The 23,392-nt window shown below is 50.0% G+C and overlaps 1 protein-coding gene across 3 annotated transcripts in view; it reads right to left on the bottom strand.

The window, feature by feature from the left end:
- Window positions 1-10,490: 10,490 nt before the first annotated feature.
- Window positions 10,491-23,392, bottom strand: part of DCP1B (decapping mRNA 1B) — a 29,437-nt gene continuing 16,535 nt past the window's right edge. The window contains exons 5-9 of one of the 3 annotated variants that reach the window (XM_083180869.1): window positions 22,966-23,098; window positions 16,364-16,483; window positions 14,440-15,165; window positions 11,401-11,628; window positions 10,491-11,184 (exon numbers count right to left, since the gene is read on the bottom strand). In XM_083180869.1, the coding sequence (XP_083036995.1) occupies window positions 11,098-11,184; window positions 11,401-11,628; window positions 14,440-15,165; window positions 16,364-16,483; window positions 22,966-23,098 (1,294 nt within the window). In that variant the 3' untranslated portion in view covers window positions 10,491-11,097. The remainder of the gene's footprint in view (window positions 11,185-11,400; window positions 11,629-14,439; window positions 15,166-16,363; window positions 16,484-22,965; window positions 23,099-23,392) is intronic. The other 2 variants (XM_083180870.1, XM_083180872.1) reach the window with 2 other exon arrangements.

Below are 23,392 nucleotides of genomic sequence, written 5' to 3' on the forward strand. Positions count from 1 at the left end.
CTGCCTCCAAACCACACACCCTCATTTCTCAGTCCTATCCCCCACCCCAGGCTGACAAGAACCACTGTACACAGGTTGTGGCCTGAGAAATCCATGGACAGTGGCCTGTACCCCCATGTGACCCCCGCCCTCCATGCACGTACACACTGGGTTACACTCCACCAGCACTGCTGTAAAACACAGAGAACAACAATATAACAAATCCCAGGGAGCCAGTTACACCCCTCCGGACCTTCTGCGACAGCTCTGGGAATATCGCCCACCACCAGCGCCACGGATACGGATAAGTGGACATTAGCTTTGGTTACTCTGCTGTTACAGAGCAGTCAAATATTTATTTTCCAGACCAGTAACATCAGATGGAGCGGAACATCATTTACTTTTATTAAACTCCCAGATTTACCGCCCCCCACCCCCACCCTGGGCTGAATTAATGCAATCCATTGATTACGCAGGGAACAGAGTCAGCAGTCCAGGCATTAATGAACTCCTCGCCAGTCTCCCTGCAAGATCCGATGGGAAATTAGTTTGTGCAATTAGTTTCATTTAACCCTTGTTGTGAGAAGGTCTGATCGGACGGTGACATCTGCAGCTCCCGGGACTTCCAGAGTTAAAACAGTAACTGCAATGTGGCTTCTATAGAGAATGGTAAGGGAGCTGTGAGAGGGGAGGCGGTGCACTAATTGGGGTTCAATGTGTGTCGATATTGACACACAAACCGGAGAATGTATGTTGACTTTTAAGAGTCAACCTTTTCCACGACTTTGTTGATGTCAACCTTTTTCCCAGTGTCGACCTTGTTCATTTCGACCTTTTGGGATGACGTTACAGCCTATATCACACAATAATAAATATTAACAATACTTCTAATTATTGAGATGAATGGAATTAGACTTTACTATACCGGGACACTCATGGATTGAGATGACAGTCAAAAAGTCGACGAGTTTTGCACGTCTTTTTGAGCCGACTTGTGCCGACGGGCAGTATTTCATGCCCTACCATTCACTATGGCATGGACGGAGAATAGAATAGCGCAGCGAGGCACCGTGCCCGAAGCATGGCGAGTGCGGCCATCCATGCGAGGGGACGAGATGCACTGATGCGTTGTCCGTGTCAACTTACATCAAAATTTGGTACAAAAACATCAAAAACCATTGTTGACCATTTGACTGTCAACCCAACGCTTGTGTCGACCCTATGACCTATGACCCATGGATTACACAGGTTCTGTGGCTAACTAAAACCAGGTGAAATGAAGGCTTGTAGTCAGCCAGCCCCAGAACCTGTGTAATTCATGAGTGTCCCAGTTTAAAGGGACAGTAAGGTAATGACACTCTATAAATAACCTCACGACAGACTCATTTATACGGAACGGTAGATTTTATTTGGAGCTGATTTTCCGCTCCTGGAGGCCGGGCGATACAGGGACGCTGATCCATGGCTGGCTGAGTTGCTGCATTCGATGTCATCATGCCTGGATAGCGAATGCTCCCAACAGCAGCAATTACATCCCACTCCTCCGCTAATTAATCTTCATTAAATCTCCACAGCCCACAGGACAGCACCTCATCTGGGGCAGCTGCCGCCGGCGCCAGGAGGACGAGGGGCTCTGCCAGCTCCTGTGTAACAGCCCCCGGAGACGTGGGGGGGGGGGGGGGGGGGGCACATTCCCAGAGCGCAATACAGACCCTGACTCTGATATTCCTGATTGATAGATTTGATTCTGAACTGAAGTGCGTTCCCATGCGCGTTAGATCAGAGCCGGAGATTGCAAGTCGCTGCACATTAGATTTATCGCACCACATGCTGGGGGTCGCATACGATGAACTATGTCGTTTGCAGACACATCGCTGGTACACACTGGCCGATGGGCAATCGTTGTTCCGTGCTTGGCCACAGGTGATTTAATTAGCACCTCAGTCAATTTGATTTACCCATCTGTGCTGAGCCATGGTACTTAAACCCTGGACGTTGGGGCGCCTTGATGACAATTTTTGGGAACCTTTGGCATAGATGGTTACATCTAAATAACGGAGGTACTAATTTAGTCACCTGTGCTCAAGCATGGATACCACTAAAATCTAGACTGCGAGATTGGAAAAGGCTGCTCTAGAACCGGGTCCCCAAACTCTGACATGATGGTCTAGGGCAGGGATAGGGAACTTTTGTCCCTCCAGCTGTTGTCAAACTACACATCCCAGCATGCCCTTCAACAGTTGGCCATATAGCAAAACTGTATCAGGGCATGCTGGGATGTGTAGTACAACAACAGCTGGAGGGACGAAGGTTCCTGATCTAGGGTTTTTTGATAACTGTGAGCAAACAGGGATATCCTCAAAAGCAGTAATGTTAGGTGGCTTTGAGTACAGAGTTTGGGGTTCTCACTCTGGTACCAGAAACTGATACAATTATTATTGATGATATTGGTGAGCTGCCGGGTTTCCCGATATACAGATGTGTCCACATACATCTTGGTTTTACTGCGCCATGTATGGCACAATATGGCACAATATGGCACAGCTTGGACTCTGCAAAAGTCACGCTTTGTGATTTTTCTCAGTATTGATATATCATTTTGAAATACGACATATCGTATGCGGTCCTTTAGCATACGATGTATTGTTTGCGACCACCCCCGGATCTGATAAATCGTACATGCGGCGATTGCAATCTCCGGATTTAATCTGAAGTGCACGGGGAGAAGGGGGGGGGGGGGGGGGGGGGTGATGCCCAGCACTCTGCTCCCTGCATTGTATATACAGCAGCTGTATTGCATTGGATTCCCCCCTCTCCGTTACATCCAGGCTGGCGGCAGTTTTTTATTATAATGAGCAGCGACATATAGACAATAAACCAGGCGATTGTGCAGCAGACGGGGCTCTATAATGAGGCTCCTTAGTCGTCATGAGGGCGAGGTACGGATCTCAGAGACAAAGAGAATCTGTGATCGGATGACCGCGCGCCACCAGGTGATCATAGATGGTTGATATGTATAGGAAAGAGGGTGGTTACATGCCCCGGCATAACGGAGTGGGCGTCCTTCACCATTCCTAGGGATCCCTTACCCACCATTGGTATCCGGCTGTTACTGACTCCACCCACTGCCTAGTGGACCGGGAACTTGCTGCCACCATCAGCACCTGGTTCCACAGAAGCTCCTACACTGGCACCTGCTGCCACCTCTCCCAGATTCCGACCACCGATCGCGGGAGCTGCCGATATTTGAGTATGTGCAGACACAATACTGCAACATATACGGGGTACTGGGTAGTGTTGGCTAAGTTCCCCTTATCCCTAACATTGTACCAGCTGGAAGAGGGTTTCATCGTGGAGACTCATTCCAGAACAGCTGGAGAATGGAAAAGCATTTTGCCCTATTCTGGTGGTCACAGGAGAACGCAGATGCAGGATGTTTATTGTTCATTAAGTTTTAAAAAAGACTATGGGTGGGATGCGCTATCATATGCCGCCCCACTTCGCCGGATACCACAGTCTTGCAGTAAGAGCTGCCCTTTGTGGAGCAGCTGGCGGGGGGGTGAGCAGGTGCCCGGCGGATCCCTCCTCCTACCTGGCTGCTTGCTGCTGCTGCTGTGTGGCGGACTCCGCCTCCTTCTCCCTGCACCCAGAAGGGGATGTACAGTGCAGGGAGGAGGAGGTCACTGGTCCGGGCAGCACAGCACTGCCCGGACAAGATGAGGGGGGGGGGGTTTCCTGCATACCATAATGCAATAAAAAACCCAATAATGGGGTTTTTACCACATTTTTCCTTTAGTGCATCCTGCCCTATATATAATTAGCTGATGAAGTGTTCTGTGCAAAACTATTCATTAGAGCTGCAAAGGATAAAACTGAAATACATAATATGTACCATGAAAATAAAGGGAAATTCATTTCCACCATACCTGCTGATCCTCTGGCCTTGCATTGCTGGCCACACATCCGACCGACTTTTATCCAACCATCTAACTAGTTGGTTGGATGGAATAAAAATCTGGGACTGGATTACTACAGTACTTTGCACCCAAAATCTGGGCACGGACGAAACCTGCGCTCAGACGAGGTCCTGTAGTCGAATCGTTTGATTTAAACAATATGACTGAATGTTTTTGTCCATTGTCCTGGGTTTTTGAGGAACACATTTGGGAACCTCTGCATCAAACAATAAAATACTCTTGGGGTGTGGTATGCCGGCCCGACAGTTGGGATTCCGATGGGCAGTAGACGGCATCGGAATCCTGACCGTCGTTACAGCAACTGAGGGGATAGTGGAAAGAATCCCCTTGCGGGCTGGCTGCACTTGTCGCGCTGCAGGCTCGGTGGCTCTCCACAGGTTCTATACTCCCGCAATGGGGGTATTGGACCCCCACAAAAGAGATTAGCCCCTGTCCGTCCGGGATTCTTATGACGGCATTCTGATCTTCGGAATCCAGATTGTTGAGACGACAACCAGCATCCCCTATAGGTGCATGGTCAACGCATTTAACTGGTTATGGTATAAAAGGGTTGACATTTGATAGGTCAGAACCAAAAAAATCAACGTGCACAAACACAGACAAAATGTCAACACGAGCAAACGGTCGTTATGGCAACGGTCGACAAACATTTTTTGTAACTGCGATTGGGAACGGTAAAGTGGCCTGACGCGCGGAACACTTATATAAAGTCAACGTGTTCTAATCTACAAATATACTCTGAAGAAACCCTAAAAAAAAGCTCATGTCGACTTTTTCATGTCAATCATTTCCATGTCGACATTTTGTCCGAGTTGAACTTTTGTCTGTCGACCTTGTACGTGTCGATCTTTTGATGCTGATGGATTGACTGTTGACGTAGACACCGTCAGCCCTTTATACTAGAACCGTGTAGATGTGATCACTATACACTAGGAATGAATTTTCTTGTAGAAGTCTTACAAGGAGACAACTAGTATCTCAGTCATTTTGTTTTAACCACCCGTCCTCAGAAGTGGATATCCTTACATCCTGGACTGCGAGGGTGCAGAACACTGCAGCAGACAGGTCTCCTATAAAGCACGGCCCAGGGTGAGACGCCCCCTTTTACTGGACAGAAAGTCAATGTCTGTAAAGCTTCATCTCCCAGCGTTCAGCTGGACGCGAGGAAACTCTGTCCGGACGCAGCAGGAAAAGCAGATCCTTCAGCGGGAAAGTGCTGATATGACGCCGACACAGCCCCAAGAGCTGCCCAAGTTCTGTCTACATATAAATTAAGGCTCAGGGCAATTAACAGCGCGAGTCCCGGGGGGGTGTATACTGCAATGCGGCCTGCAGCCATCAGCCGGGCAGGGGCCACATCCATAGTACAGGCTGTGCATTTATTTCCCCATAATGGGTATAGGATGAACATGACCAGTAAATCACGTGTGGCTGCGCACATCTGGCGCAATAAACAGGACAGGCAGAGAACGTTAGGGTGGATGATCTGAATGGGACTACAATGAGTTTTCTGTCTGGGATATGGAAACTGCCCACACTAGCCCAATTGTTGTGACATCGATAAAGCAAAACCTGTCTTTCCCCATCGATGGCAAATGTAATCTACATCGACCAAAATCCATCGATGATTAGGAGTCAATGTCTCAGGTACCCGATGGGAAGACGCAGGAGACGCACGGGACAGACGATGTTTCGATGTACGTTCTCTGTGGAACCTTTCGTCCCTGCAGTGTGTATTGGGAACACACCGCAGCATGTGTTACGTGGTCTCACCACCGCAATTACAGCCGGAACTGAGGCTGAAGATCTGGATCTCTCCCTTGTTCCATGACACAGACGGTCTAAATATATCAGCTGCTCCATCACCGCTTCCCGTTACATCACGGACAGCGGGTATAATGTGATTGCGTGTCATTAAGACAGGACACACCGCACACACATAACCATAGGCACTGCCAAACTGCTGGTCGGGGCCTAGAGCCCAGAGACGCTGCACACCCACAGGAACATCCGCCCTCGCCTGCTCATTATAGGCCGCTTCCTAAATCTACATATGCAAATTCTGCAAAGCTGGGTTCTCTAATTCACAGGCTCTCAAACTCGGTCCTCAGGACCCTACACAGTGCATGTCTCCTCACAGAATCACAAGCGAAATAATTAGCTCCACCTGTGGATCCCCTGCTCTAATTAATGGCCAAAACAGACAGCTGCGGGCTGTAACACTGGTCTCTGGCACTAAGGGGAGGGGGGGGGACCTATAGAGAAGTACAAGGATCCTATAGAGAATAACTTCACAAATATTTAGTATTGTAACGACACAACGGCATTTTTACTAATTTACCCCAAATTCTTACTAGCGTACATTGGAATACACCCTAGGTTACTGTACAGGGCGTAGGAGGTGGCACTGCTTGCTCCGGGGTCAGTACGGTCATTGTGGGCGGAGCATGGACCAGGTCACAGTACTTACCGCTGTGCATCACTCACCCTCTGCTACCATGCAGTACAGACGCCATCTGTACACATACAGTATAAGAGATGCCAGCTGTTGATGCCACAGTCCCAGTTGGTCCTCTGGGCATTAGGGCAATGTGCTGGAATGTACTGGAGTGCCAAGCAGTCTCCGAAAGGTAAAGATACAATACATAGATGGGCCGTCAACAGGTCGACCTCATATGGTTATTAGGTCGACAGGGTGAAAAAAAAAAACACGCACATGATCTACACAAAAAAGAGCAACACATGGTATTACCAGATGTTTAAGGTGAGGAACTTGGGGGAGAGTTAGGCTGGTTTCACACACTCCGGCTCCTGCCGGACGGTGAAATCCCGCACGGCCAGGGAGCCATGCCGCACACAGTAGTTGTGAATGGACACTATTGCTGCAGCCGGATCCTGCCACTGGAAGGCACGGCTGCCGGGCTGTGGCCATCCCCTCCATGATAAACCACTGTGTGCGGCACGGCTCCCTGGCCGTACGGGATTTCACCGTCCGGCAGGAGCCGGAGTGTGTGAAACCAGCCTAAAGGCCAGGCTGCTGGTGAGGACTGTAATGGTGCATATACACTGTAGAACTTATATAACGATATGAACGAGAACTATGTAATGCATATCGTATTTTGTGTACACACTATGATTAACGATGCACGCTCCCACAGGTTGTTAATGATCCCCTATTATTGTCATCTGTATATGCAGCTCAATTTGACCATACTGTCAATGACATCATAGTCGGAGAGGGCCAGGTGATGTCACTAACGAGATCGTTAGAGTTACTGATCAGCGTGTATGCACCATATCATTTGCCTGGGAATTCATGGGGAAATCATTGAAGACATCCCCCGTAGACGACATTGCATAGTGTACACGCACCCTTTAGGGGAGGGATTGGGTAACGCTGGGTACACATAAAGCAATGTTACTAAACATTATGCGTGATCATAACGTCATTATCAATGTTTCTGTGCATATCCTTTAGTGTGTACGTATTATATAATGATCCAGGCGCACTCCAGCGAAGACATCGTCTAACGTGTACCCAAGTTTAGGCAGTAAGGGGAGCGCTAGAACTAGGGCTAAAATAATAGCAACAACAACAACAAAAAGCGTGCCGGCATTGTGTGCGTCAACTTCTTAACTGTCAAACTTATGACTCAGTCGTCCACATGTTGTCAACCGACTGCCTACAGTATGTTCGGGCTGTCCTTCAATCCATACCCATGCCAGGCAGCCTGAAATCATTTCATTGGCCCTTAATCACAGGAGCCGGGCATACAGGGATTTCAGCCTCATATTACTGTACGTGATCTGGGCACTATCGCTGGATGAAGAGGAACATTTCTGTAACAGCTGAGAGTCTGGGCTCCCTCTGATGAAGTCCTTCTGGTTAAACGCGTTGTATATCAGTGTATAGCACATATACAGTTATAACACTGGGGATAGAGTTACTTCAGCCTCATATCACTGTACGTGATCTGGGCACTATCGCTGGATGAAGAGGTACATTTCTGTAACAGCTAAGAGTCTGGGCTCCCTCTGATGAAGTCCTACTGGTGAAACGCGTTGTATAGCTCAGTGTATAGCACATATACAGTTATAACACCGGGGATAGAGGTATTTCAGCCTCATATCACTGTACGTGATCTGGGCACTATCGCTGGATGAGGAGGAACATTTCTGTAACAGCTGTGAGTCTGGGCTCCCTCTGATGAAGACCTACTGGTGAAACGCGTTGTATAGCTCAGTGTATAGCACATATACAGTTATAACACCGGGGATAGAGGGATTTCAGCCTCATATCACTGTATGTGATCTGGGCACTATCGCTGGATGAAGAGGAACATTTCTGTAACAGCTGAGAGTCTGGGCTCCCTCTGATGAAGTCCTACTGGTGAAACGCGTTGTATAGCTCAGTGTATAGCACATATACAGTTATAACACCGGGGATAGAGGGATTTCAGCCTCATATCACGATGTGATCTGGGTACTATAGCTGGATGAGGAACATTTCTGTAACAGGTGGGAGTCTGGGCTCCATTCTGATGAAGCCCTACTGGTGAATCACAATTTATATCTCAGTGTATAGCACATGTCCAGTTATAGTGCTGGGGAAAAAGGATTTCAGCCTCATATTACTGTATGTGATCTGGGCACTATCGTTGGATGAGGAGGAACATTTCTGTAACCGCTGGGAGTCTGGGCTCCATCTGAGGACGTCCCACTGGTGAAATGCGTTGTATATAAGTGTATAGCACTTGTGCAGTTATAGTGCTGGGGATAAAGGATTTCAGCCTCATATCACTGTACATGATCTGGGCACTATCGTGGATGAAGAGGAACATTTCCGTAACAGCTGGGAGTCTGGGCTCCCTCTAATAAAGTCCTACTGGTGAAATGCGCCGTATATCTCCATGTATAGCACATGTACAGTTATAACACCGGGGATAGAGGTACTTCAGCCTCATATTACTGTATGTGATCTGGTCTCTACTACTGGATGAGGAACATTTCTGTAACAGCTGGGAGTCTGGGCTCCATCTAATAAAGTCCTACTGGTGAAATGCGTTGTATATCTCCGTGTATAGCACTTGTACAGTTATAACACCGGGGATACAGGGATTTCAGCCTCATATCACTGTACGCGATCTGGGCACTATAGCTGAATGAGGAACATTTCTGTAACAGCTGGGAGTCTGGGCTCCATCTAATAAAGTCCTACTGGTGAAATGCGTTGTATATCTCCGTGTATAGCACTTGTACAGTTATAACACCGGGGATACAGGGATTTCAGCCTCATATCACTGTACGCGATCTGGGCACTATAGCTGAATGAGGAACATTTCTGTAACAGCTGGGAGTCTGGGCTCCATCTAATAAAGTCCTTCTGGTGAATCACAATTTATATCTCAGTTATGTACAGTTATAGTGCTGGGGATAAAGGATTTCAGCCTCATATTACTGTACATGATCTGGGCACTATCGCTGGATGAGGAGGAACATTTCTGTAACAGCTGGGAGTCTGGGCTCACTCTGATGACATCCTACTGGTGAAACGCGTTATCTCAGTGCATAACACATGTCCCGTTATAGTGAAATGTCCATACTACATAGCGATGTGAAGACTATTGTGTATATACAGTGGGGGAGGCTTCTATTAACAGGGCTGAACAAACACCCATCAGAATACACTTACATATACAGCCCCTAGCAAATGGATAAGAATACAAGCCTCCAAGGAGAAGGGGGTGAAGGTCCAACATTGATGGGATACGAAGAGTTTATTTATAGTTTTCTTCTAAGTTTTATATTCTTTGAGCATAATGTAATGATCAAATAAAAAATATAAAAGATTTCCTGTATCCCTCAATGGGATTCTAGACAGGTGTGCAATACAGAGACGTCAGTACACAAGACATGTATGCTGCCCAATTAGATACATGATCCCATACGCACATATTACATCCCTCACAGTGGGCACTCCCGCTATGTGTACCTTAGGATTTTGGCATGCGCGGTCTAATGCCAGGCAGCGTCTGAGCACTCGCTCAAATGCTGCCCGGCCCGCAGGCCAAACAGTCGCTACACCCACCCACAGCATCACTGCATCGCTCCCTGACTCTGCTCTAGCCGCCCGCCAGACGCACCTCCGCAACTCTCCCTGGCCGGGGGGCCCAGACAATGACCCAGCCTCACAGCTGCCCGCCAGCACAGCTCCGCCCACTCCCGCCTGCAGGTAAAAATGCAGGGTGGCCCAGGCTTTTTTTTTTTTTTTATTAGGTAAACCAATCCAGAGATCTCGTGAATCCCGGAATTGAGCAATTTTCAATCCCGAATTCCGGGATTGAAAAAAAAAATGCCATGGGGTTGGCTTCCCTAGATGCCTTCTGGTCAGAGCCGCAGTTATGTGTTGGGGATAACTGTTGGTTGTATTAACACCACTAAAGTCTAAGAAAACTATTCACCCCTCCTGCTTCCATCGGGGTCTCAGTCTGATGTGATTCGGTCACTTTTTCCCATCACAATGATTTGACGCGGTTTCAAATAAAACAACTTTTATTGTAGCTGCAGAGGTGTTGAAAGCAAATCTGGAAAAGCTCACAGCACCATCTAGTGGGCGCCCTACAAACTGCGTTACTTTTGATATTTACAAGGAAAACTGCACAATCTTTATATTTTATCCTAAAAAAAAAAAAACCAAGATAAACACTGTACACATTCCCGCGGAATCATTTCTCTCATATGAAAAATACAGAATTCTTTGTAATTTTTTGTTAAAAAAAATAACTCTAAGACTAAAATATTCAATATTGATCTCTTGTGCATTAAAAACCTACTCATGCCATCTCTTAAATAAGTTTTTCCCAAAATATACATATGTATACCAAAAAAAAAAAGACTGGCTTAGACATGTTTTGTATTACAGGCAATAGTTATAGGATTACTCCAACCCCCTATTAATGATCGCTGAACAGATCAGGTTAAAAGAAAGAAAAAAAACTACCCTGGTTTAAAAGCCCCGGGTGTTTATAAAAGAAAAAAGTTGCGATGTGCTGCGGTCTACAGTTTCCATCAACTACTACCTGCTTAGACCACCCCACCACAGAGACAAGGTGAGGAATGTAACAGAGGTGGAGCCAGATGGTCAGTACTTCCGAAGAGGCGGCCCTCTGTCCCGGCTGCACACGGACAGGTATGTCTCATAGATCGTATTCAAAAAGTTCTCGTCATTCTGTAACAGAAGAGGGGAAGGGGTTGGCGGAGCGTCAGTGTTTTTTAGTACATGTTAGCTGCAAGGTAAACACTAAAGACCAGGTATAAATATTGACTGCTGCTGCATGTAGCTGATTCAGAAAGGATATTTCTCCAATTCTGGGATACGGCCTCCATCCCGATTCAGCCTAATAACACACGGTACACGTCATAGCAACGGTTACATGGTTCTCACCTGGAGGAGGTGGAGTAGGGTCCCCTGGAGCTGGTTCTTGGTGAGGACACTGCACTGGTTACTTGGGGTTTCAGGGAGGGATATTGGGAGTAGCAGGTTAGCAGGTGGAGGGGGCTTTGTTGTCATATCAGCTGTCCGGTTGTGAGCACTGCTTTGGGTAAACACCATAGGAGAGATGAGGAGAGCTGGGGAGACTGTGGCTGGGATCCGCTGCGGAGAAATTACCTGCTTGGGAAAGATGAAGACAGAAACAGTGAGTTTAGCTATAGTTATATACAAACACACACACACACACACACACACACACACAAGCACACACACTCACCGTGTTGGGGGGATAGCAGCCGCCACCTGTAGTAGTGGGTTATATACACATATACCTATAGTGTTGGGGGGGATAGGAGCCGTCACCTGTAGTAGTGGGTTATATACACATATAACTATAGTGTTGGGGAGGGGGGGGGGGGGGGGGGGTAGCAGCCGTCACCTGTAGTAGTGGGTTATATACACATATACCTATAGTGTTGGGGGGGGGTATAGCAGCTGTCACCTGTAGTAGCGGGTTATATACACATATACCTATAGTGTTGGGGGGGGATAGCAGCCGTCACCTGTAGTAGTGGGTTATATACACATATGCCTATAGTGTTGGGGGGATAGGAGCCGTCACCTGTAGTAGTGGGTTATATACACTTATACCTATAGTGTTGGGGGGGGGGGGGGGGTATAGCAGCTGTCACCTGTAGTAGCGGGTTATATACACATATACCTATAGTGTTGGGGGGGGGGGGGGGGGGGGGGGAGGATAGCAGCTGTCACCTGTAGTAGTGGGTTATGTACACATATACCTATAGTTTTTTTTTTTGGGGGGGGGGGGGGGATAGCAGCTGTCACCTGTAGTAGCGGGTTATATACACATATACCTATAGTGTTGGGGGGGGGGGGGGGGGGGAGAGCAGCCGTCACCTGTAGTAGCGGGTTATATACACATATACCTATAGTGTTGGGGGGGGGGGGGGGGGATAGCAGCCGTCACCTGTAGTAGCGGGTTATATACATATATACCTATAGTGTTGGGAGGGGGGGGGGAATACAGCCGTCACCTGTAGTAGCGGGTTATATACACATATACCTATAGTGTTGGGGGGGGGGGGGGGGGGATAGCAGCCGTCACCTGTAGTAGCGGGTTATATACACATATACCTATAGTGTTGGGGGGGGGGGGGGGGGGATAGCAGCCGTCACCTGTAGTAGCGGGTTATATACATATATACCTATAGTGTTGGGAGGGGGGGGGGGGGGGGGAATACAGCCGTCACCTGTAGTAGCGGGTTATATACACATATACCTATAGTGTTGGGGAAGGGGGGGGGGATAGCAGCCGTCACCTGTAGTAGCGGGTTATATACATATGTACCTATAGCGTTGCGTGGGGGGGGGGGTAAGAACTGTCACCTGTAGTAGTGGGTTATATACATACATATATACCTGTAGTGTTTGGGGGGGGGGGGGGGGGATAGCAGCTGTCACCTGTAGTAGCGGGTTATATACCTATAGTGTTGGGGGGGGGGGGATAGCAGCTGTCACCTGTAGGAGTGGGTTATATACACATATATCTATAGTTTTTTTGTTGGGGGGGGGGGGGGATAGCAGCTGTCACCTGTAGTAGCAGGTTATATACACATATACCTATAGTGTTGGGGGGGGATAGCAGCCGTCACCTGTAGTAGCGGGTTATATACATATATACCTATAGTGTTGGGAGGGGGGGGGGGGGGGGGATTACAGCCGTCACCTGTAGTAGCGGGTTATATACACATATACCTATAGTGTTGGGGAAGGGGGATAGCAGCCGTCACCTGTAGTAGCGGGTTTTATACACATATATCTATATACTGTTGGGGGGGGGGGGTAGCAGCCGTCACCTGTAGTAGCGGGTTATATACACATATACCTATATACTGTTGGGGGGGGTAGCAGCCGTCACCTGTAGTAGCAGGTTATATACACATATATCTATATACTGTTGGGGGGGGGGAGGGGGTAGCAACCATCACCTGTAGTAGCGGGTTATATACACATATCTATATACTGTTGGGGGGGGGGGGGGGTAGCAGCCATCACCTGTAGTAGTGGATTATATACACATATATCTATATACTGTTGGGGGGGGGGGGGGGGGGGGGGTAGCCGTCACCTGTAGTAGCGGGTTATATACACATATATCTATATACTGTTGGGGGGGGGGGTAGCAGCCGTCACCTGTAGTAGCGGGTTATATACACATATACTGTTGGGGGGGGGGGGCTAGCAGCCGTCACCTGTAGTAGCGTGTTATATACACATATACTGTTGGGGGGGGTAGCAGCCGTCACCTGTAGTAGCGGGTTATATACACATATATCTATATACTGTTGGGGGGGGGGTAGCAGCCGTCACCTGTAGTAGCGGGTTATATACACATATACTGTTGGGGGGGGGGCTAGCAGCCGTCACCTGTAGTAGCGTGTTATATACACATATACTGTTGGGGGGGGTAGCAGCCGTCACCTGTAGTAGCGTGTTATATACACATATCTATATACTGTTGGGGGGGGGGGGGGGTAGCAGCCGTCACCTGTAGTAGCGGGTTATATACACATATATCTATATACTGTTGGGGGGGGGGGGGTAGCAGCCGTCACCTGTAGTAGCGGGTTATATACACATATACTGTTGGGGGGGGGGGGGCTAGCAGCTGTCACCTGTAGTAGCGTGTTATATACACATATACTGTTGGGGGGGGTAGCAGCCGTCACCTGTAGTAGCGGGTTATATACACATATATCTATATACTGTTGGGGGGGGGGGGGGTAGCAGCCGTCACCTGTAGTAGCGGGTTATATACACATATACTGTTGGGGGGGGGCTAGCAGCCGTCACCTGTAGTAGCGTGTTATATACACATATACTGTTGGGGGGGGGTAGCAGCCGTCACCTGTAGTAGCGGGTTATATACACATATATCTATATACTGTTGGGGGGGGTAGCAGCCGTCACCTGTAGTAGCGGGTTGTGTTTCTCCCCCGCAGATATCTTCTCTCCCCACAAAGGTTTCGGAGCACTGGGGGAGACCACAGGGAATTTGGCAGCCAGGGCCGGCTTGGGGCTGGCCTGGAAATGTTGGTCCTGAGGTACTAGATTTAGTTTCTTCAGAAGCTCCTGAGGAGAAATCGCCCCGGGCGACGGAGGGGGCATCTGAGGTACAGACACCATAGTCCTTTGGGTTTGCTGAGAGTGGTCGTAAAAACTAATGGGCGCAGTCACCAGAAGCTTCCCCGCCGCGCAGGCCAGCCCTCCGCTGTGCATGGCGGCAGCAGGCCCGCGCTCAGGCTGCAGTAACCTGGAATGTGGCCCTTGGAGGATGTGGAGAAGACTCTCCCCGCTCTCGTGTTCCTGGACAGGTAACGGAGCGGCGTCCTCCACCGGCAGAAAGAGGCTGCTGAAGACGTCGCCGGGAGGGTGGAAGCTGCCGTTGGGGCAGTGCTGGATCTCAGGCTGCTTGGAGATTGGATGAAGGTCAGCTCCTCCCACCATCAGCTTCTGGATAGCAGGACAGAGCTGTTTATCGCAGCTCTCCGCGAACAGACCCAGCTCCTCATAGGATAAGGAGCGAACCACTGGGGGGCGCACCACGGGGGAGTCTTTGTAATCCGCGACCTCCGCAGGGACCTTTTTCCCAAACAGGGTGGTGAGGGACAGGTGCTGGGGTTCTGGATCACCAGGCTGTGGAAGAAAGAAAGATGCTTTGAGAATCACTTCCATCGATGGACGCTACTAGCGGGGTAACGTCGCACTGGTACGAGTCTAATAACGGTACCGTAACACCTGGTCTCTGCACTGCCGCCAGGTAAGTAACCCCTCACCCACCTGTCCTGGCCACTGTGCCGCCCTAAGCCAGAATTAGATTACATGGACAGGCCAGGGAATAGTCTGCGCATTATTTTTTACAATAATTGATATATTTAATAATATTTGCAGCGTACGATACTGCACGGATCTACAGAAATAAGAGAAAACACAAATAAAGGATTCTCAGCTGCTCTATATTACCCCACTAGCAGGTATAACCCAGTCACTGCCGGCTCCTGTAGTAACTTACAGCACTTCAGCTGCTGTGGAACTACACCTCCCAGCATGCCCTGCCACAGTTGTGTGTGACATGCCTCCCCCTGCTCTACCGTCTGTAATTCCACGGTCAGTGGACCCGTCACAGTCAAACATTAGTGAGATATTACAGGGCTGGCGTGTATAATGGAGCAGCGGGATTTCAGGCTCGGTGCAGGGAACTATGGGAACATTTGCTGGAGGCCTTTAAAGCCTACGGACCAGTAATATCGCAATGCTTAGCCGGGGAGGTGCATGTATGACCCCAATGGGAGGGTGTGCGGTGTCACACATGTATATTCCTGTCAATGTAGGTTTACTAGGTCCAGGCCCCATTGGGAGCAGTCTGTAAATGACTGAAGAGGACAGAGTACAGCAAGCACATAGACAGCTAGGGGAACACACAGCTTCCGTCAGACACACTCCCCTGAGCGAGGCTACCCCTCCCCAACACTTCCCTGGCCGAGGCTACACCCCTTCCCCCCCCAACACGCCCCTGAGCGAGGCTAGACCCCTTCCCCCCCTAACACGCCCCTGAGCAAGGCTACACCCCCTTCCCCCCAACACTCCCCTGAGTGAGGCTACACACCCCGTAACACTCGCCTGAGCCAGGCTACCCCCTCTCCCCAAAAGAAAAAATTCCCCTGAGCAAGGCTACACCCCCCTCCAACACTCCTCTGAGCAAGGCTATGCCCCACCGCCCCAACACTCCCTTCAGCAAGGCTGCAGCCCCCACTAACTGTCCGCTGAGCAGGGCTACAAACCCACCCCCCAAAACTCCCCTGAGTGAGGCTACAACCCCCCCCTAACACGTCACCTTGCTAGGCGCCGGCTGTGACGGGTTGCTGGCTTTCACTGCAATGGGTTTGATGAGGTTGGGGTTACTATGGATGGCTGAGGAGCTGGTGATCATCTTGGGCTCTGAACATGACTTAGACTGTAATGAGGAACAGACAAGAACAACCATAAGTTGGTGCAACGAGAAACACCGACACCACAAACACGCAGATGGGGGCGGTGACAGAGGTGGCGGGAGAGAGGACACAGACGGCCCTACAAACACGCAGATGGGATGGTGACAGAGGTGGCGGGAGAGAGACAGAACGCAGCCGGCCCTATGGGGGAAGACACTGACATCACAAACACGCAGATAGGATGGTGACAGAGGTGGCAGGAGAGCGGACACAGCCGGCCCTATGTGCGAGACACCGACACCACAAACACGCATATAACGAGATTTATATCTTACCTGTTAAATCTTTCTTTAAGGATGTCAGGGGCCACAGGGCTAACACTGGGTAGTGGAGTGGTGAGAGCATTCCAGCACCAGAAAGGTTAAACTTCTTGCTGCCTCCCAGACATCCAGGCTCCTCCCCTCCTCTTCCCCTCTTTCTCCAGGCCAGGCTCCTCCCCTCCTCCAGGCCAGGAAGCTCAGATTTTAACAAGCCAAGGCAGGAGACAAGGAGAAGGAAGAGAAGCACCGCACAGAACACATTCGGAACATATGTGAGTTCACTCAACAGAGGAACAATTAACTTCAACACAACTGAAGCAGGCGCAGCAGGGAGGGATCCCTGTGGCCCCTGAGGTCCTCGAAGAAAGAGATTTAAAAGGTAAGACATAAATCTCCTTTTATTCTTCAGGACATGTCAGGGGCCACACGGCTAACACTAGGGACGTCTTAAAGCAGCCACCTAAGGGTGGAGACCCACCTGTGCTGCAGCCAGTACACTCTGGCCAAAAGCCGAGTCCTGGTCGGCAAATGTATCAAAATCGCAAGAAGATGTTGGCGGACGACCAAGAGCCACCTTGCAAAGCTGCTATGCGGTTACACCATTTAACAGCCCAAGACGCACCCACAGACTGCGTGGAATGAGCCTGGACCCCCGCAGGAACCGGGAGGAAGGCGTCCAAGTAAGCCTGCTTGATTACAGCCAATGGGCAATTGTCTACTTAGTATCAGGCCAACCTCTCTTTTGAAACTCGTAGAGTACAAAGAGAGAGTTGCGAAGGTGTAGATTGCACTAAATTGATGGCAGAACAAGGTGTATATTTAAAAGTAATAATAACAACAATTTATTGGGTACATATAACACACTAAAATAGGTGCAATTGCAATATAGTAGATAGAATTAGATCAATAAAAATGGGGAATTTCTCAGATTGCTGCTGGCCTTACAACTCACACAGACGTCCCAACAGTTACTCCGGTACCTGTTTTTTCTCAGTACAAAGAGAGAGTCCGACTTCCGAAGAGCATAAGTGCGGCGCACATAAATGCGCCAAGCACGGACCACATCTAGGGAAGACTGTTCTGAAGAGGCATCCAGCCCCCGAAAGGCAGGGACCACAATCTCCCGGTTGACATGAAATTTAGACACCACCTTGGGGTGGTGTGAAGGAACAATTCGAAGAACTGCCCTGTCAGGATTAAAGATCATGAAAGGTGACTGACAGGACAGGGCCGATAAGTCAGACAGCCTCCGGGCCGAAGCAATTGCCAACAGGAAAACGGTCTTCCGTGTAAGTCAACAAGAGTCCACCGATCTTAAATGGTTAAAATGGTGGAGCCTGAAGAGTCACAAGTACCAGGGAAAGATCTCACAGAGAAACCAGGGGAACAAAGGGAGATTGGATACAGAGGACATCCTGCAATAATGCCAATTTCCTGCGGAACAGGATGGACAGAGCCAAAACCTGTACTTTTAAAGATAAGCGCAATCCAGCCTCTAAACCCTTCTACAGAAATTACAGAATCTTGGCCAAGTCCTGGGATTGAAACGGCGAGTGCAACACCAGGAAAAGTAAGCCCGCCAGATGTGATGGTAAGCACCAGCCTGAGATGACCCTAGAGTTAAAGCCTCAACAGGGAGGTCTCAACAGCCACCCCGGCAAAGCCAGACTCTGCAAGTTCCGATGTAGACACGGTCCCTGAGTGAGCAGGTCTGGACGTAGAAGCAGATGGATCGGAGGGGCCACCGTCAGTGCCTGCAAAACAGAGAACCAGATCCGTCTGGGCCAATGTGGAGCCACTAGGATCAATGTGCCTTCAACTTGCGAATTACTCTGAGGAGACGTGAGATCGGGGGAAAGGCGTACATTAGAGCAAACGGCAACAGGGTGCCTACCACGCAGGACCCCCAGGTCGCAAGACCTGGACCCATACAGGGTGACCTGGTGGTTGTGGCGAGATGCCACCAAGTCAACCTCGGGTCTGCCCCAACATCTGAAACCCCTCCGGACGGAGGGCCCACTCACCGCCATCCAGAGTCTGACCGCTCAGGAAGTCCGCTTACCAATTGAGGAACACCGGAATAAAGATTGCTGAGAGAGCAGGAATCTTCTCCTCTGCCCATTTAAAGATGTGGAAGGTCTCTGCCATGACCGCCCGGCTCTGAGTGCCCCAGCCTGGTGGTTGATATAAGCCACCGTTGATATAAACCAAATCTGGACCCTAACTCTCCGTCCAACTACAGGCCCATCTCCCTCCTCCCATTTGCCTCCAAGCTCCTAGAACGTCTGACCTATAATCATCTCCTAAGCCACCTTACTGCTAACTCCATTCTAGACCCCCTCAAATCCGGGTTCCGCCCTTTACATTCCACTGAAACTGCCCTGACCAAAGTCACTAACGATCTACTATCGGCTAAATCCAAAGGCCTCTTCTCTATCCTCATCCAGCTTGATCTGTCGGCTGCCTTTGACACTATTGACCACCCTCTCCTGCTCAACACCCTCCTTTGTTCCTTTGGCATCACTGGCACGGTCTTCTCCTGGTTCACTTCATACCTCTCCGATCGCTCCTTCTCCGTCTCCACTCCGAGCTCCTCCTCTCCTACTACCCCGCAGCCAGACGGTGTTCCCCAAGGGTCAGTCCTTGGCCCTCTCCTCTTCTCCCTCTACACCACCTCTCTGGGCACCCTCATCAGCTCCTATGGTTTCCATTACCACCTTTATGCTGATGATACCCTAATCTATCTCCCCTCCCCCGACCTATCCCGATCACTCCTGTCCAAGGTCTCCGAATGCCTCACGGCCATCTCAGCCTGGATGACCCAACGCTTCCTGAAACTAAACATGGCTAAAACTGAATTTCTAATCTTTCATCCCCCGAACATCCCCTCTTCTCCCACTATCTCCATCAGCATTGGTGAAACCGAGATCACCTCCACCGACCAAACGCGCTGCCTCGGTGTCATCATTGACTCCTCCCTCTCTTTCACCCCCCACATTCGTGCTCTCACAGTCTTGCCGCTTTCACCTACGCAACTTCTTGCGCATCAGACCATTTCTCTCCCCTGACGCAACCAAAATTCTCATTCACTCTCTTGTCATCTCCCGCCTTGACTACTGCAACATCCTTCTCTCTGGGCTACCTCTCACCCGCCTCGTACCTCTCCAATCCATTCTTAACGCTGCTGCTAGGCTCATCTTCCTCTCCCGCCGCTCTACCTCCGCCTCCCCCCTCTGTCTATCTCTTCACTGGCTCCCCATTTCTTTCCGAGTTCTCTTTAAACTCCTCACCACCACCGCTCCTTACCTCTGTTCACTGATCTCTATCCACACTCTCTCCCGTCCTCTTCGCTCTGCCGATGTCCGCCGACCTCTCACCTAATCACCTCCTCCCACTCCCGTGTCCAAGACTTTACTCGCGCTGCCCCCCCCCCCCCCCCCTGCACTGGAACAACCTCCCGCCGCCCATGAGGCTTTCTGATTCCTTTACCTCCCTTCAAACGCTCCCTGAAAACACTCTTTTTTCGACTAGCCTATCCCTCCCTCCTCCTCCTAACCTCTTTTGATCCTCCTGCCTCCGTTCCTACTTATCCTATTGTTTTTTGTTCGTCCAGCCACCTCCATTTAGTAAGTTAACTCTTATTAGTAGGGCCCTCCTTCCTCACCCTACCTCTTTACCTCACCTGTGCTCCTGTCCTTCACTTCCTCTACTTAATCTTCAGTGTCGTTGACAATTTTGGGTACTTATGTAGTATCTGGGCTGCCGATTTCTAAATCGGGTCGGATCGGGAGATCGCATCGCATCGCATGCGACCATGCGATTCGATGCGATGCGATGCGATGCGATGACCCGATTTTTCCATAGGAATCAATGTTAAAATGGACTGAGTCCATTTTAACATGGAATTCAATGGGAAAAATGGGTCCTTTTCATACCCCTACTATCCAAGTGGGCATGGAGTTGGATATAAACCTGTGGCGAGCGTAGCGAGCCACCGAGCCCGAAGCGTGGCGAGCGAAGCGAGCCCCGCGAGGGGACGAATACCGTCCCCTCGCGGGGCTCGCTTCGCTCGCCACGCTTCGGGCTCGGTGGCTCGCTACGCTCGCCACAGGTTTATATCCAACTCCATGCCCACTTGGATAGTAGGGGTATGAAAAGGACCCATTTTTCCATAGGAATCATTTTAACATTGATTCCTATGGAAAAATCGGGTCATCGCATCCGATATCGGATGCGATGCGATGCGATATCGCATCGCATCGCATCTGATTGTATGCCTTAACTTAAGGCATACAATCAAAAAATCGGCAGCCCAGATACTACATAAGTACCCAATTTTGACACCTACTTCAGAACTGATGCTGATTTTAGTTCTACCAGCTATACCCCTATGTATGCTGTATTTTATAAACACATCTTGTAATTTTTTTTGTTTGTTTGTTATTACTACTACTGTTGTCACACTGTCCGATTGTACCTGCACAGGGCGACCTCGGAGCCAGGCTGCTGCTGCTGCTACAACTACTGTTGTCACACTGTCCGATTGTACCTGCACAGGGAGACCTCGGAGCCAGGGTACCCCCAGGCCAAGGGCCCGCAAGACTGTCCTCAATTTGAGGACATTGATTGATAGCTCGGATTCTTGTGCATTCCATAACCCGTGGAAAGATCGTTGGCAAATCACCGCTCCCCAACTGCAGAGGTTGGCATCCATGGTGAGAAGAGTCCACTGGTGAACCCAAAACAGTCTTCCGCTGTGAGGTTCTGGTCTAGAAACCACCTGGAGAGGGAGATCCATCCGGTTAGAAATCAGGTGGGACCGAATATTGGAGTAGGATTCTGACCACTTGGAGGGGGCAGAATGACCTATTGGGCTTCCGGGCTAGGAAGAGGCTGGCGTAAAAACCTGTGCCTCGCTGACTGGAGCTATGACACCGGTCAACAGGAGTTTCTGGATGGCCTGCTCCAGAGCTCTGCGCTTTTCCAAGTCCCTTGGAGAACTCGTGGAAAAGAACGAGCTTGGTGGACGCCGCCGAAAGGTGAGGGAGTAGCCTCAGAAGACCACGTCCCAAACCCATGCGTCTGTTGTGGATTCCAGCCAGATGTCTGAAAACCGGGATAGACCCTGTGATCCCCCAGGTTGAGCGCCGCCCTGTCATGCTGAGGGCTTATCCTCTGGCTTAGAGTCAGGTCGCCTGGTGGCACAGAGACGTTTACCCTTGGCCTTGGAGGGCTGGAAAACGAAAGGACTGGAAGGCAACACAGGGACGTGGAGTAGGGATGGCGGCCTGATGCATCATGTCAATAGTAGGCAAAAGGTTAGGTGCTGACCAATCGGATATAAACCACAGCAGAGAACGACTGCCAGTCATCTTGAATTGATAAAGCCGCCCTGTGTGCAGCGAAACGCGTCTTCTAAAGATCCACTACTTCTCCACATAGGGACAATCTTGGAGGACTGTGATCAAGTCCAACTGTCGACACCCCCCCACCACCCCAAAGCGCTACTCTGGCGAGAGCCGACAGACAGGGGCTACACTGAACTGGGATGCAAATCCTCCATCGGCGGGGTCGTGGCGGCGAGGGGGACCCGGGGGTAGCTCTGTTGCGATGGGGCACGCGAGCGTCTAGTGTGCGCGCCCCCTGGCGAGACACCGACACCACATACACGCAGATGGGACAGTGGTGGGAGACAGAGGACACAGTCGGCCCTACGGGAACACGCAGATGGGGCGGTGACAGAGGTGGTGGGAGAGAGGACACAGCCAGGGGCAAGACACAGACACGCAGATGGGGCGGTGACAGAGGTGGCGGGAGAGAGGACACAGCCGGGCCTACGGGCGAGACACCTGCTCTGACATACAATGAGACACATCGGAAGCTCTGTAAAGTGCTGCGGAATAAGGGGGCAATTCAGGTTGGTTCGCTAATGGACAAAACCATGCTGCACTGGGGGTGGGGCAGATGTAACAGGTGCAGAGTTAGATTTGGGCGAGTTATTTTGTTTCTGTACAAGCTATCAGTTTGAAATATACACCCCACACAAATCTAACTCTCTGCACATGTTACATCTGCCCCACCTGCAGTGCAGCATGGTTTTGTTTATTATTAAACCAAATGTGCTTTGCAAACCCACCTGAATCAGGCCCTGTGTGCAGCTTATAAATAAATGATGCTGCGCTCACCTTGCTGTACTCGTCCTTGGCCTTGGTCAGCATCTGTAAGATGTCCACCTCCTTCCCCTCCGGGTGCAGGATCATGGGCGACACCTCCACGCCGGCGGACTTCTGCGCCTTCATCTGCTCCTGCTGGGTTAGGCTGCAGAGCATGAAATGAGTTCCGGTTATACGTGCGTCAGTGCGCCATATCCGTATACAGAGACCAGAGTATCCCACATTCTGATTGGAGGGAGCTGGACGTAATAGGCCCATACTCACTGGGTGCAATAGGACGGTGTATATACCGAGCTACTGTGGGATATATACCGAGCTACTGTGGGATGTGGGATATATACCGAGCTACTGTGGGATGTGGGATATATACCGAGCTACTGTGGGATGTGGGATATATACCGAGCTACTGTGGGATGTGGGATATATACCGAGCTACTGT

The sequence above is a fragment of the Crinia signifera genome, chromosome 4, assembly GCF_055691185.1.
Source record: "Crinia signifera chromosome 4, ASM5569118v1, whole genome shotgun sequence".
Lineage (NCBI taxonomy): Eukaryota > Metazoa > Chordata > Amphibia > Anura > Myobatrachidae > Crinia > Crinia signifera.